Raw genomic sequence first — 15709 nt, forward strand, 5'->3', positions numbered from 1 at the left:
ATGTGATAACACGATTCTATAAGATCACTTGATGAAGAAAGTTAGATCTGCGGTACTGGGAACGCAGAACCACTTCTGCTTTCCCTTGTCTGATTCTGACAAGGGATGAGAGAGTGGAACAGCGTGACACACAGATGAAATTAAAGTTGTGCACTTATGCTGTTTGAGAAAGAGCTGTGTCTCTCCCCTGTTACCTGGTGGGCATTGTAGGGGGAGTCACATGCAGGGAACTCAAATGAGAGAGTGCGTCGAAAGGATAGTAAAGTTTGCCTGGAAGAAAAAAGGACCAGAGCTGCATGCGCTGTGTGCAGGAACCCTCGTGCTAATGCACCGTTCAGTACACGCGTTTCGCCGGTATGGCTTGATCACCTGATCGTGAAGCTGTGTTCTTGCTTCCTGGTTGTTAAAGGGCGAGTGCCCAATCAGCGTTAGCTGTGTTAAAGATTGACTGTTATTACAGCCAATCCTGGTATAACAGGTTCTGAGCCTATCAACATAGTTAGGACGGTCAGTGGGTGTAACTAGTATGCAGATTAACATATGTAAACAATGCCAATACGGAGAGGCAATGATAGAGGAATCAAGCATCTAGAATGTGGTCAGAATAATCAGGAAAATCATATAGAAATAAATAAAATGATGTTGATAAATGGGAAATAAGGTAAGTGTTGAAAAATAAAATATACAGAATATACAAATACCCGATTTAATTAAACATGTAAATGAAAGAAACAAGAATGTAGAATTGATAGTGCAAACAGCAAATTCTCTGAATTAGAGACAATTAGAATGGGAGAAAAATATAATAGATTATATATGGTGAAAGAGGAACAATTAATTAAAGGGAGTATGGAATTTTATAGAATAATAAAAAGGAAGTGTATAGTGGATAAATAAGTGACGAGCTAAAAAGAATAGTTTTCTCTATACTAGTATATCAATATATACTCATTCTCACATCACTTTACCGGAGTATATTCTGATCATTTCTTAACTCATTTTTTTATCACTGTTTTATAGCTTTTGCTTTGTTTATCTATGTCCTATAGAATACTGTCATATTCTGACACCCGTCCAACGATGATTATAGGCTTGAACTGTGCTCTATTCGTATTTTTACATGTTCTTATTATTTTCACTCTTTCACATTCTTTATAGCTCGTCACTAGTTACACCCACTGACCGTCCTAACTATGTTGATAGGCTCAGAACCTGTTATACCAGGATTGGCTGTAATAACAGTCAATCTTTAACACAGCTAACGCTGATTGGGCACTCGCCCTTTAACAACCTGGAAGCAAGAACACAGCTTCACGATCAGGTGATCAAGCCATACCAGCGAAACACGCGTACTTAACGGTGCATTAGCACGAGGGTTCCCGCACACAGCGCATGCAGCTCTGGTCCTTTTATCTTCCTGGCAAGGTACTTTACTATCCTTTCAACGCACTCTCTCATTTGAGTTCCCTGCATGTGACTCCCCATGCAATGCCCACCAGGTAACAGGGGAGAGACACAGCTCTTTCTCAAACAGCAGAAGTGCACAACTTTAATTTCGTCTGTGTGTCACGCTGTTCCACTCTCTCATCCCTTGTCAGAATCAGACAAGGGAAAGCAGAAGTGGTTCTGCGTTCCCAGTACCGCAGATCTAACTTTCTACATCAAGTGATCCTATAGAATCGTGTTATCCTCTGGCACATACATTTGCACAATCTCTTGTGATATTAGATCCTCAGCAATAGGTATTATACTCTGTTATATGCTGTATCTATAATCATTTTTTAGAAGGTACATAACATGATTGTGAGCTTATATTGGCATCTATATTAAGGGGATTATTGTTTTCTGTACCAACTATAGCAATATAATACTCGACCTATATCTGCAATACAAGGTCGATTTACTAATTATTGATTATGCAAAGATACAATTTATGAATAAATTGAATACAGGATTATGTGCATTATTAATGTAACCTTATATCTCATTAATTCAAGATCATAGATTTATACTGATTTATACTGTATGAAATTTTACTTTGATTTGTAAACAGACTATTTTTCCTTGCCATTATAATTTCATCTGACCAGAACAAATTAGATGTACCTGTTGATTATGAATTGATGATATCATGTTATGCTGCATAAGTAACAGTTTTTTCTGCTATATTAATTAATGTGACCCTAAAAATGTGTTAATATTACAAAATTATTTGACATATTGGTCACTTTCTCAATTCATTGTGTGTGGCATTTTTTTTTCTCTTTACCCAACAGAAATTTATCTAATGGGCAACCTAGGACCCCTTATATCGTTATATGTTCACCTATTATGCATGCAATCTAATTGGATATATTAATCTTATGTGCATGCTACCACAGATCATACGATCCTGATTACGATTTATTTATCGTGTGCATTTGTGTATCACATATTTGTTCTATATGTTACTAAGTGGTAGATTAATTATAATGATGCATGCAATCTAATTGGATATATTAATCTTATGTGCATGTTATCACAGATCATACGACCCTGATTACGATTTATTTATTATGTGCATTTGTGTGCTACATATTCTTTTTATATGTTCATCTCTAATCTAATTTTTTCGTATTTGTGAAGTCTATTTTAACCAAGGTAATTAATAAAAGTTTAGTTTTAATACTCCTAATACAGTATCTATATTTGTTTCAAGAGTGCCCCAAAAAGACTTATTTGTCTTTTTCTAGTTTTTGCCCCTATGTATGACCTGTGGTCAAGCATGGATATCCTTAAAACCTGGACTGCTAGGGTGCCTTGAGGATCAAGTTTGGGAACCTCTGAACTAGACAGCAGATTAATATATGCGGCCCCAAAACTATTTTACATGTGCTTTGGGAAACCATTATTTAGCAGTTCTAATGATTTCTTGTACAAAACTAACATTCAAAATACAGCACATTGCAAAGTATAGTAGTTGGAAAAAACATGTAACCTACAATCAAGTCATCTCAGTGGTAATAACTTAGATAATTTTAACTTTTCATTGGTGCCCGCAGGCTGGGTTCCTGAGTAACCAGAAACCGATCCCCCCTCTTCCCATTGGGCCAACTTTTTTTTATTACGAAGACATCAGTTTCAGTCCGCGACCAGTTGAAGGTGCCATACAATACACATATCATTGCAGTGACCGCCATACAGTACGTCACAGCAATAAATTGCATGGCCTCTACAAGGGGAGGGGAGGAGGAGTACTATCTGCTCACCACTCCTAAGCTCCAAAATTCTCAGATCCCAGTATCCAGTAGACAAAAAACATATTAGCCAGTTTCTGGGTGCTGTTTGGAGCCCCTACCAGATAGGAGCCGTATTCAAGATTTCTTCAGCAGGGGATGCGGTCAAGCATTTCAGGGAGATTGTAAAAACAACATCTATGAGCGCACGTTAATGTGCAGTTAGTAAAATAGACTAGTTGATGAAGACACACAGATACTTTTCAGAAAATACATGTAGACATAGGGATCATGGGCCCTCATTCAGAGCCGTACGCTCTGAGCAGAGCGCACGCTCTGAATGAGGGCCGGCCTCCATGAAAATGGAGCGTCCTCCTGGATGCTCGTATAGCTGTGGGTCACCACCCACAGGCTATACGAGCGTGCATTTTGATGGCCGCGATGGTCGTGACCATCGCGACCATCGAAACTGCGAGCCGGAGCCTGCGGTTGAGGTTTTCAACCGCAAGCTCCGGAGTGATTTTGGCTCTATCAGAGCCAAAATCACTCCCACTGACATCACTAGTGATGTCAGTGGGCCGGCTTCTGACGGGAGGCGTTCCCGTGGGAACGCCCCGTCAGGGAGGCACGCCCCCGGCACGCCTACCAAAGGGGGCGTGCTGTCAATCAACATCGACAGCACGCCCCCTTTGATCAGACACAACGAGCGAAGGACTTTCCTTCGCTCGTCGCGTCTGGCGCATGCGCACGACGGAGCTCCCTCCGTCGTGCGCATGCTCAGTCCAGAACATCGACCCACTTGCGAGCGGACAGCCGCTCGCGAGTGGGTCTGAATCAGGCCCATTGTGTCTTATGTAACCAATGCTGGGAAATTACACTAATGATTCCATTTGAATGTATATATCTTTGGGTTTTTTTTTAATGTAACATCCACATAATGGGGGTAAGGTGCAATCAGGGAGCTGGTTAGACTTCAGGGAGACAGGAAGATTGCTACTATTTCAGCAGGGGCATATTAACAGAGGAGGGGGCCCGTGTGCACTCCCCGTGCGGGGCACCCTCCTCTCCCCCCGGTGACCTGCAGCATTTGTAGAGTCAGCATTAGTAGACTCCGGGCACTAGAGTGTGCCCAGAGTCTACTGCGCATGCGCAGAACGCAGGAAACATGGCCGCCGCGGCCATTTTCGGGCGTTCTGCAGACTCTGGGCACTAGAGTGTGCCCGGAGTCTACTGCGCATGCGTAGAACACCGGAAAAATGGCCGCGGCGGCCATTTTCCCGTGTTCTGAGCAGCGCCGACACCCGACGCGGGACCATGGACAGCTAAGTTAAAAAAATATATGGGCGTAGGGTGTACGGTGTGGGGCCCCCCTGGACCAGGGGGCCCGTGTGCCCCGCACACACTGCACCCATTATAGATACGCCATGTATTTCAGGGAGTCTCCCTGACAATGAGGGAGAGTTGACAAGTATGAATTTGGGACACATATGAACTGCACAGGCCCTGTGGCTGGCTGACTTCACGTCTCCATTTCACCTGGTTTTAGTCAGCCACAGAACCTGTGTAATGCACATGTGTCCCGAATTACTTATAGGGATGCTATGGCAAGCCTAGTAATATAGCATGTATTTTTAAATCAGAATGTACGGGGCCTTCATAAGCTTCATCATTGGTAACACATGCTGTTGCAATGCGATCAGGGCATGCTAGTAACGCCTATGATCGCATTGCAAAATGCAATCATACCGGCCGGATGCATCATCCGGGACAGGACATGCAGGGACACGGGCTCCGAAAGGAGCCCCTCCCTGCAATGTGTCCGGAGAGCTGTCGGCCATTGCAGGGGGTGCTGCGCACAGTGTCGGCGCTAGGTGTCTTTGTGCCCAGCGCCATTCCGTGTTTCCGCTCCGCCCGCTCCTTCCATGTGTCCTCCCCCTCACCTTATAAAACCTGCGACAGATGGATGTAGGGCGGGGAATAACTCCGGCCGGACCCGGCGCCCCTGTGCGGCCATACAGGCAGAACGTGTCAGGAGCCGGCCCTGGCTGCGCATGCGCAGTCCCGCGGACTGCACATGCACATCCGCCATAGCCGGGTAGGGTTCTGGCAGATCCCTCTGCCCGCTAATTATGCACGGTGTAGCCTATAGTCTACAGTGGCAAACGCCATCTTTAGATGGCATTAGCTGTGGGGGCTAATATCTGGAATGCATCACATTGCGGATATTGGTAAATCTGGCAGCATCGCATCCCCCATAGAAACCTATGGGGGATGCGGCTGCCTGCGGTAATGGAGGGATCACAGCAGGTATCGGAAATACCTGCTGCGGTCCCTCCATAATACATACGGGGATACTTAATATTTACACTTTGATAAATGGGACCCATAGTAATAAATATCACACATTAATTACTTACATTGCAAAAGTAAAAAAAAAACGGTGTGATTTATTATATAGTCAGACTCATTTTTCTTTTTCCTTGTTTCCTATTATTTTTTTCTTCTACCTCATCTGTGACTGTGACTGGTACCAGGTAGGGCTGTCCCACTGCTTCACTGCGCAGGCGCAGGGATCGTTTCCTATTCGAAGTTGACTACATCTCCCGACACGCCTTGCGGCACATCCTATGTCACCGGGGAGAAGACATGGCCGCCCGCATAGCATGGTTTATTCGGAGGGCTCGGCCACAGAGGGTCACCGGGCGGCGGAGCCTTTGTGCTGGGGGTGAGATCCGTGACTCCGTAGCCATAAGCCAGGAGTGACATACAAAGCAGAGAATGATTGATTAGCTGCGCAACGTGCTATGGAGGCGCCGTGCTAATAGCATGCCCATAACTACTACCTTCCCGGAGGGTTGTAGGACTCCTGTACATACAAACCCCGTGTATCGTGAATGCTTTGTGTTCTAGCATTGTGCTGTATATGTAACTAGCTGCATTCATGTGTACACTGCTACTGCATAGGCTGGGTGCTAGCTGAGAGCAGGGCATGCACACTGCACAGTATCAGTGTTACACAATGACTTCTATAATCTTTTTCTATTAATTTCTTTTTGTGAATGATTACTTTTACACTTGAATATAGCCTCTCATATAACATATTGGAGATCTGACAGTCCGCTTGCACCAGGATGACACATGTATGACCTTGTCAAAGTCAGTGGCTCATTCTCAGAGACTCCTTTTAAATCCCTAGAGGAAAATATAAATACATATTAAAAGTAAAGATAGCTTTGGTCAAAGTTCACAGTTTGGTGTAAGTGCCAGTGATGCTCTGTCACTCCTCACTGGCTCTGGTGGTCAGCCCTACCCTGTCAGGCTGGACAAAGACCCGACAAAAAGCTTCCTCACCCCCAGCATGGTCTTACAACGATGCATAATGGGCATGCTGAGATGTGTAGTTCCACAGCGGCTAGAGGGATGCATGTTGAGTTCCCCTGATGCAAAGTGTTCATAGCTGAACAGCATATTGGTGCCATTTGTGGCATGGTCAGTTAGCAAGATTTTGGGCAAATTACCTCATTATAGAGGACGTTTTAGTTGTGATTTTGTTTTATCTGTCATATTTCCCAGCTCCCACCTCTCCTCCAGCCAGATTACCCGTATTCACAGATCCAGAGGTGCAGAGTATTCTGAAGAAGATAACCGGCCTTAATTTGGAAAAAGTGTTCCAGCCGACCAAGCAGGAATCCAAACCACCCACCTACAAGCTAATGACACAGCAGCAGTATGAAGAGGTACATCTCTCCTGACTGTTCTTGGCTCCACTGACAAGCTTGCTACATACTGATATTTTAGATCTTCAGATGTACAAAGTTGTACAGTTGACTTATTTACTGCTCCCGATACTCTTCTTGCAACGCCATGTCCCGTTGCACTCCTCCGTGCACTGATCTATAGACCATATAAACAAGTGCATGGTTATACAACCAAAGTGTGCTACCTTTACGGGAATGTGGAGCTTTACACACACGTGTGTATGGTATGCAGTCATATTGTTGACATTCAGACAGTCTAATTGTTCTTAATGTCAACATTAACAAAATATCGTCATTAAACATTTCTACAATGTGCACTTATCAGCAGTAGGCTTACATTGCAGTTAGGGTTAAGTAAGGGTACACACTGATAGATATATTGCCCATTCCATAGAACGGCCGATATATCTATGGTCCATCTACTGTTGTGTACAGCAGATATGTCTGTGAACGACGTCATTCACAGACGTATTCGATCTGCTGTGCAGTACACTAGATGAAGATATATCTTGCAGATATATCGTTTCATCTGCTTGTGTACGGTCAAACTTGCCGATCGTCCGTACACATGCTGGTGCGGTTAGTGACCGCTCAACTGGGCGGACAAATTTAAATGCCCATCCAGTTGTAATGTCAGCTCTAACTGCGCAGACACATAGCCAGGACGATTGATAAGTATGTATGTACTTACCAATGGTCAGTGGGTCGGCCTAGTGTGTACCCAGCTTTAGACAGCATTGTCAACATTCACAGCCTGATCCATGATACTGACAATTGTTTATATCAAACTGTATACAGTTTCAATGGCACTTATTAAAACAACGTATATGAATGTGAAAGATACTTTGTGATAACTCTGGGGATTGGCATTGTTCAGTTTATGTCCTTAAGTAGCATGTATGTATTCTCCAGACATTACAATGCCCTGTTAATCCTATTAAACTTTTTTCAGTCCATCCAGAAAGCTGCTGAGCTAGCCCGACAATACCTGGAGATGCCCCCGATGCTCAGTGAGCGCACACCAATAATTGAAACCTTAGTTGTGGACGAGATCCTATCTGGTACAGAGACTGCCAAGTTTGTGTTCACTGACATCACTTACAGTACACCGCATCATGTGAGTATATGACGGCTGTGTCACTCGTAAATATGGACACAGACAGCAAGGCCACTACGAGTGTATTCCTCCCAATATAGTCATTTGGCAAAGGAATGCTCCCTCATACTAATCTGTGTTTTTACAGGTCTTTCATTGTTACTAACAGTCCTCACCAATACTTACAGGTTTATTAATCTAATCTCATGTAACAATTAACATAGTTTACTGCACAATTCATTATTCAACAAAAAGTAAGCAGACATTAAGAATCTATGGGGTCAATCCAATTAGGTGCGAATTATGAGGTGCGAGTTGCTGTTCTCTCTTCAAATTCGCAAAGCGAATTCATTTTGCAATCCAATTAGCAACTCGCACTGAACCAGTCAGAGAAAAATCTTTATTTTAAGGTTAAAATATTGGGACACCGTGCTGAACCCCTTGGACAGCCCCCTCCCCATATGATTAATTAGGCAATTGGAAGTTTCCAATTAGCTTAATTAGTCCAATAATTACATGTCATTTTATGGCGTTAAAAATTGGCCTCAAATTATCCCAAAATCAACTTTTTCATTAGTTTTGGCACCCCAAATTTAATGACAGTATTTATTTAATTGAAAAAGGATTGATTTATAATTTTTTTTTTTTGCATTTTTCATTTAATTCGTTTGAGATTATACAAAAAGATGTTTTAAATAAAAAACAGAACCATTTAAAAACCTTCCATACTTTCCTAATGCCCATAAAAGGCCTTTTATACTGTCCTGCTAATGAAATTATCAATTTTGGGGTGACCAGGATGGTCTCCCCACCTTTCATGCACATCTCTTGCATCGCATTTAGCAGTCATTTCGCAAACCTCCGCTGCGAGTACCGCAAATAGGCAATTTTAATTGGATTGGAGAATTCTCGGGTGCGCGCATCGTGCAAAATCGTCGAGTTTCATGAAACAAACTTGCAATTCACACCTAATTGGTTTGATGTGTGAAAAACTAATTGCAACGCAAAGTAATCTATTTTTTTTTAACATAATTTTTAATGACGTTTGGCCCATGTTTCCTCGGAACACTGCATCAGTTCATTAATATTTGTGGCCATTTGTTTATACAACGCTCCTGTAAGCATCAAGATGGGCTTGTCATGTAGACTTTTGTTTGGCAATTCCAAATCCTTGTTCTTTATGGAATGTCACCCTGCAGTCTGTAGAGTCGCCCAGCTTCCTGGTCCCATACCCTCTTTGTGACGGTGGGGGCAGGCCAGGGCGCATTGGTGCCATGATTGGGAATGACCACCTAACCCTCTCCACACTGATGGATAACCACAATAGCTTCTCTGATATCATTGCAGACTTCTGTTCAGCTTGTCCTAAACCTGAATGCTCCAGTCCGAGTTACCAGCATTTCTTTTACGTGGAGTTGGTAGAACATCCTGATGGTTAATTAATGAACTTATTTGCCAAGGGCAAAGTAACCTGTCATTTGACACACATTAGATGTATAAAAATGTTGGAACTCAGTGAGGATTAGATTGTTAATAGTAGCCTTCATGTACATTTGAAATAAATTGTACTTCATTTGTCAAAAGACTATATGTACTTTAATTCCCATGATACAGGGTGATGATTTTGAATTACTGATCCCAATACAGTGTGCTGTTACTGTGATGGTACGAAGTAATGATTGACCAAAAGGATTTATTGAGAATGCCGCTGGCAGCCATTCTGATGGCACCTTCACATCCTGCTTATACCATTATACCACACTACTGAATGTCATATCTTTGTTGAATTTAGGAAAGGTTTATTGTAGTAAGGGAGCCGAGCGGTGTCCTGCGGAAAGCCACATGGGAAGAGAGAGACAGAATGATCCAAGTGTATTTCCCCCGTGAAGGTCGTAAAATGTTCCATCCTCCTGTCTTTCGAGAGGAAAACATGAAGGTGAATTAAAGTATATTTAATTTAATCTCTATTGTGTGTCAGAACGGCAAATAACAGGTCTTGTTTTCCTTGCAGCGTCTCTTTCAGGAAGATCGACATGAGGAGCTTCTGAACCGTTGCATTGTGCAGTTTGAACCAGATTCTGCTGAATACATTAAGGTAGGCCTCGGTTCCATGGCATGTTGGCCCTGTAGTGATATTACAACCTTTAATCTGTGTCTTTTTGTAGATAAGAGACCATACGTTTGCGGACATCGACAGGCAGAGAAAGTATGATTTGCTTCGTTCCACACGCCACTTTGGCGGTATGGTGTGGCACCTGTGTTCTCAAAAGAACATCGATGGACTTCTCATAGATATGCTTCAAAGAGATTTGTAAGTTTCTAAATTACTTAAAAAGTTTATACCAAAGGTTCCCACACTTAGGGGGTGATTCAGAAAAGAACGCAGTAGCTATCACAGCTGCAATATGGTAATGCAGCAGGAGGCGTCGCACTCCTGCATGCATTACTAATCTGAGCTGCGTCCAAGGACGCAGCATCGGATAGTCTGCGATCTCATTGGCCGGCTGAGTTGACCCATGGGGTCATGTAAGTCGGCTGCAGCATATACAACAAAGGGGCCAGGAAATCTCAGCCAGCCAAAGGAGATCCTGGCCACTTTGTTTCAGCGTTTCACAGATAAATCGGTTAGCAAACATAAACTCATTCCTTCGATTATCCGATCTGTCGGTCAAGTCCAAAGATCTCACCCTCAATTTCCCGATATTGTGTAGTGTGTGCGTTCTCCGTAATCTGCCCATATTTCCTCTGATTTTTCCTGATCACCTCATCATCCTTGTGGGCGTACATATGCAAATTTACTGTGAAATTCGTCAGGTATTTTATTTAAGTTGTATAGTGCACAGGTTCTCAAACTCGGTCCTCAGGACTCCAAACAGTGCATGTTTTCCTGGTCTCCTCACAGAATCGCAAGTGAAATAATTATCTCCACCTGTGGCTCTTTTAAAATGTTTCAGTGAGTATTGAGGACACCTGTGCACCTGCTGGGTGACCTGGAAAATGTGACCTGTGTGGGGTCCTGAGGACAGTTTGAGAACCACGGGTATAGTGTGTAGCACAGATACAAGGACCGTGATTTTGACAAAAAATCGTCCCAATTATCGGTTTGATCAAAAATGTGTGTGGCTAGCTTAAGTGTGTCCCAGGGATTGGATGTCAGAAGCATTGCCTTCAGCTGGCCACACATCTAAAGATCATCTGTCCAACCTGCCAACTAGTTAAGCTGGGTACACACCTATACAATCATCAAGCTGTTCATCCAATATCGACAGAACAGCCGTTAGATTGTATAAGTATGCTGCTCCGATGCAGGAGCGTTAGCCGATAAACTGCTTTTAACGCTCCTGCAACGGTCGGGTTCAGGAGGTCGCATCTTATGTACTGTTTAATATTTATCGGTTCGACCTCCCAATCCCATACACACTGTGCTATGTCTTGGATTGGGAGGGTCACACTGAGGACAGTGTGTACGGCTGATTTGGACAGTTTTACCCGATCAGCGTGCTATCGAAAAAGTGTGTACCCAGCTTTAGTCTGTTGGAATTAAAATCTGGTGATGTACAGTATGGAAGTAAACAGCCATTGTCTGCTTGCTCCCAAACTTATGAAACCAGTTGTTTAGACAAGTTGGATAAATCAAACAAATGTAACCAACTTGTCTGTTTTCCGGTGTTTTGGAGCAAACGGTTGATCGCTCCCATACATTACCAGATTTTCAGGCCAGCCAGCTAGTTGGTTGATTGGACATATAATCATAAGGTGTATGGCCAGCTGAAGTCTACCACTGATGTTGAGAAGTGCCATGTGTATGCAACCTAATTTCAATGGATGCTTCTATTGATCTGTATTTTGTTCAGTGTCCCTTAAACAACAAAACTGTTACTAGTGCTGTCAAGACATTGCGTGTGCTTATTTCAGGCTAGAAGATGCAGTCTGTTTGGTGAGACTCTATCACATGATGCATCCGGATACAGAGTGTGCAAAAGAGTCACAGGGGGCTGATGACCGAGAACTTATTAAGGTGATGTACATTATTATCAAGGAATATACAAACAGTATCAATATCCTTAAATTATAATCTGCTACAGTAACACAGTTGAACATAACTAAAACCACATTCAGGTAGTGCTCAATGAAAATGCCACTATAAGGCCATTAACATGGAGCTGGATAACCCTGTGTGGCCTGTAAGCACCATGGCATTAAGGTTTGCACATATCTGGAAATGTGCAGGACGGATGCACGATCACCTCTCCTCAATTGTCACCCAGCTGATTCCTGGTTCCTTGTGGTGGAAAACCAGAGTCATTCCAGAATATCTCATAAATGGGAAAAGAATCGGGAGGTGATTGAAAAAACATGACAAGCATCAAACCATTGGATGGTCAGACATGCTCTGTGGATGGGTTCTCCCTCTCAGAGATACCCCTCCATGCTGTAACATGAAATGAACATGATCGCTCAGTACCATTAGGTATCGAGTAACAGTGACAATGCCTTGAATGGGAATTACTAATCTGTCAGGTATATACACATCATTAGTACCAGCACATCCCTGTACTGTTGTAAACAAGAACACAGGACTCGAGATCTTTAGGTTGGCACCACACACATTTGTCAGTCCGTCTACAACACCGTGCAGAATCAGACCAGCTTACCACTCTGTGCACATGCTGGTTGCACCACTGATCTTACAATCGTGCAGTGTCCTGATTATGCACTGCAATCCTCTGTGACATTCTTGTCTGTTTTTCATTAAACTGGCTGCTAGTGCTAAAGGTTGCATTTTCCTGTCAATTGATTCTATTATGGCAAACATCCATGCTGACATCACCTTAAGACCCCCCACATACACACGAGCGATATAGCAGCCAATCCGACTGATTAGAACGTTATTGCCGCTATATCGTTCGGTGTGCGCTTCCCTGAGGTCGTCAATCGCTGCCCCAGATCTTTCATGCTGCACAAGCGATCTGGGGAAGCGATGTACGATCTCATGCAGCGCTATGCGGGGATTGAGGGGGATACTGGCATATCAGGCACTGGATCGCTCTGTGTGTGGGGACCGCCCAATGTGTCGCCAGCTACACATCGTACTGTGTGTAGACTGCTTTAGTCATGGCTGCTAGTGAAACTTTAGCCAGAAGAGTGGTCTTGGTCACAAACTCCTGCCATTCAACAATCTTGAAAAGTCTGTGGTCTCTTAGTGCAGCCATGCTAGCCGGAGCCAAGTATTATCATACAGGGGCCTGACAGTGCCGGGTTGTTATTTGCATAAGCTGTGTCCTATGCAGAAGCCCATGCTCTTAAAATGCTAGGTGCCCCTCATTTATACAGAATTAAATTTTTTCACTATATACGAAAATGAGTGAGATTTATTGTAACATAGCTTTAGTATTATATAACTGCAGTACTGTTGGAATAGTAATTCTGCCTTTGCAGTGCTGACTTCTTTTAAAACCACATCTTCTGCTCCAAGTGATAAAGGTGTCATTTCAATATTTGCAGATTTTTGTGAAAATGGAGGCACAGAAGCCAGGATATATAGAACTAGTTCTTCAAGCATATCCAGAAACAGCAAGTGGTGCGGCTTCTTCATGACAGGACTGGTTGGGTTATCTAGCATCACTTCAGTTTCATGAAGCAGTCTGTCAGATTAGGAACAGCATCATCTAAGTGTGTTACTGTGCAGCACCAAAATCGATTACTATTCTCTGTAATTCTAAGGGTGCTGCTAATGGACACACTCATCCATTTCCTACTGCTGTAATATAGTACCTGCATCATTACTTTCTAAATAAAGTTGTAATAAAACTCAACAGTACTGTTGTTTTATTCTATACATCTATAAGCTTTTCCTACTATATGATGTGTATTCCTCTTGCATTCATGCTGGGGGACACGGGCAAATATGTTGGGTTGAGGGGCAGGCTGAGGAGTTCAGGCACTAGAAAGTTAAGTGATGGGTCCAGTGCAGGTGGGAGGGGGCAGAGCCTGTTTTTTTTTCCCATTGCCTAGTAGTAAGGACTCTTGGACGTGGTTCAGGCGGCACTGATTTACATTGACCGCATGACTTCTCTTCCACGGACAGATTCCCTTCTGGTCTTGATTAATGTCCCTAAGAGGGGTTGGCTGGCATTTTAGAATTACTCCGGGCTCCTCCTCCTCATGCTGTCGGGTCTCTAGGCAGTTTGACATGATTGCCTCAGTCAAGCAGCAACCTGGTTCTCTGTGCACATTTACCAAATTGTACTGGTTCCATACATTTGTTTCCGGTGATGCTAGTTTTGGGCGAACAGTTTTATGTGCGGCTATGCTGGACGTTGCCCCTCCTTGTTAGGCTTACATTGTGGTCCCAACGTCATTGCAAGTGTCCCACAGCATGGATACAAGAAGAAATTAGATTTTGGTAATCACTGTAAAATCTCTTCCTCATAATCCAGCTGGGGGACACTGCACTCCCTCCCTGTTTCTCTGTTAATAGTCCTTGTTGTTTCAGGGTTCTAGTGCTTTCCTCCTTAGGGCTTTGTTAAAAAAATAAAACTGAGGTCCAGTGAAAGGGTGGAGCCTAACACTTCACTTTTTAGTGCCTGAACTTCTCAAGCAGCCCATCAACACAATGTAATTGCCAATGTCCCCTAGCTGGATTACAAGGAAGAGATTGTACGATGAGTAACAGAATCTAATGTTTTTGCACACCCCTTTCTCCATAGCTGTAGGGTCATACAAACTGAACTAAGTTGCAATCCTAACAAGCAAATCAAATAAAAATGAATTATTCTCCCAATAATCTCTGTGCCCCTGCTCCTCTTCTGTGCACATATAAACTTGCCAAGAGACAAGAAAATGAAGCCGAGGAGAAAAGAGATCACAGCAAACACAATCACCTAAACTGGCCATACACAGATTATCATTCCAACCAGCCTACTATTTGGCTGGTTGGAATGAAAATGTGATCATGTATGGTAGCAAATTCATTTTATTTAGCCAGTTTGTCTGAACATCTATTTTCCAGAGTTTGGGAGCAAATGGTTGATCATTTGCTCCCATACATTACCAGGCTTTCATTCCAAACAGTTGGCTGGATGGAAAGATAAAACATTAGATGTGTGGCCATCTTGCAAATGAACAATAACCACTTATTAGACCTGCTGGTTCGATGTACTAATCAAACAAGACAACAGCTGGGAGGAGGTGTTTCTACTTCAGGGTCCATAGGGTTGACCTTGGGGTATAGGTTGGGAACCAAATCCGGGCACCACGCAGTTAAAGCTTTTAGCTCCCAGGATGCACTTGGGTCCACTCTCCCTATAACCCCTCCCCCCAGCCAGAAGCACCTCAGTTTAAGTTGGTGCCCGGCCGGAGTCGGGTCACCGTTACTGCAGGGGGGCTGCTTAGCAGCCCCTAAGCTTATAATTTATTTTAAAGAGTTTTATTTTATTATTTTTTACTACTCTTCAGAGCGGCAGCATCAGACTGTCCAATGGACGTCTAAGCTGCCGCTCCTACACCCCGCCAGCGCTGCGACGCCAGTACAGATCTGGGGATCGCAGCGGGACCAGCCGGGCTCTGGAGGAATCCCTGGGCTGCTGCCGGATCGACGGGGACAGGTAAGTCGCGTAGTCACCGCTTGCGGTGACCCG

The 15709-nt window shown here is 43.5% G+C and overlaps 1 protein-coding gene across 1 annotated transcript; it reads left to right on the forward strand.

The window, feature by feature from the left end:
- Positions 1 to 5782: 5782 nt before the first annotated feature.
- Positions 5783 to 13885, forward strand: MRPS22 (mitochondrial ribosomal protein S22). Its single transcript, XM_088466488.1, has 8 exons — positions 5783 to 5940; positions 6789 to 6952; positions 7926 to 8090; positions 9862 to 10005; positions 10081 to 10164; positions 10235 to 10380; positions 11985 to 12087; positions 13575 to 13885. Exons 1-8 carry the CDS (start codon positions 5862 to 5864, stop codon positions 13665 to 13667), a joined length of 978 nt encoding a protein of 325 aa, XP_088322614.1. The 5' UTR covers positions 5783 to 5861; the 3' UTR covers positions 13668 to 13885.
- Positions 13886 to 15709: the final 1824 nt, after the last annotated feature.

The sequence above is a fragment of the Taudactylus pleione genome, unplaced genomic scaffold (genome assembly GCF_031769625.1).
Source record: "Taudactylus pleione unplaced genomic scaffold, aTauple2 ptg000066l, whole genome shotgun sequence".
NCBI classification, from domain to species: domain Eukaryota; kingdom Metazoa; phylum Chordata; class Amphibia; order Anura; family Myobatrachidae; genus Taudactylus; species Taudactylus pleione.

Excerpts from the sequence above, each read along its gene's own strand:
- MRPS22 (XM_088466488.1), top strand. The coding sequence starts at position 5,862 with ATGGCCGCCCGCATAGCATGGTTTATTCGGAGGGCTCGGCCACAGAGG. Across the intron at positions 8,091-9,861 it reads CTTACAGTACACCGCATCAT|GAAAGGTTTATTGTAGTAAG; the intron begins GTGAGTATATGA and ends TGTTGAATTTAG. Across the intron at positions 10,165-10,234 it reads ATTCTGCTGAATACATTAAG|ATAAGAGACCATACGTTTGC; the intron begins GTAGGCCTCGGT and ends GTCTTTTTGTAG.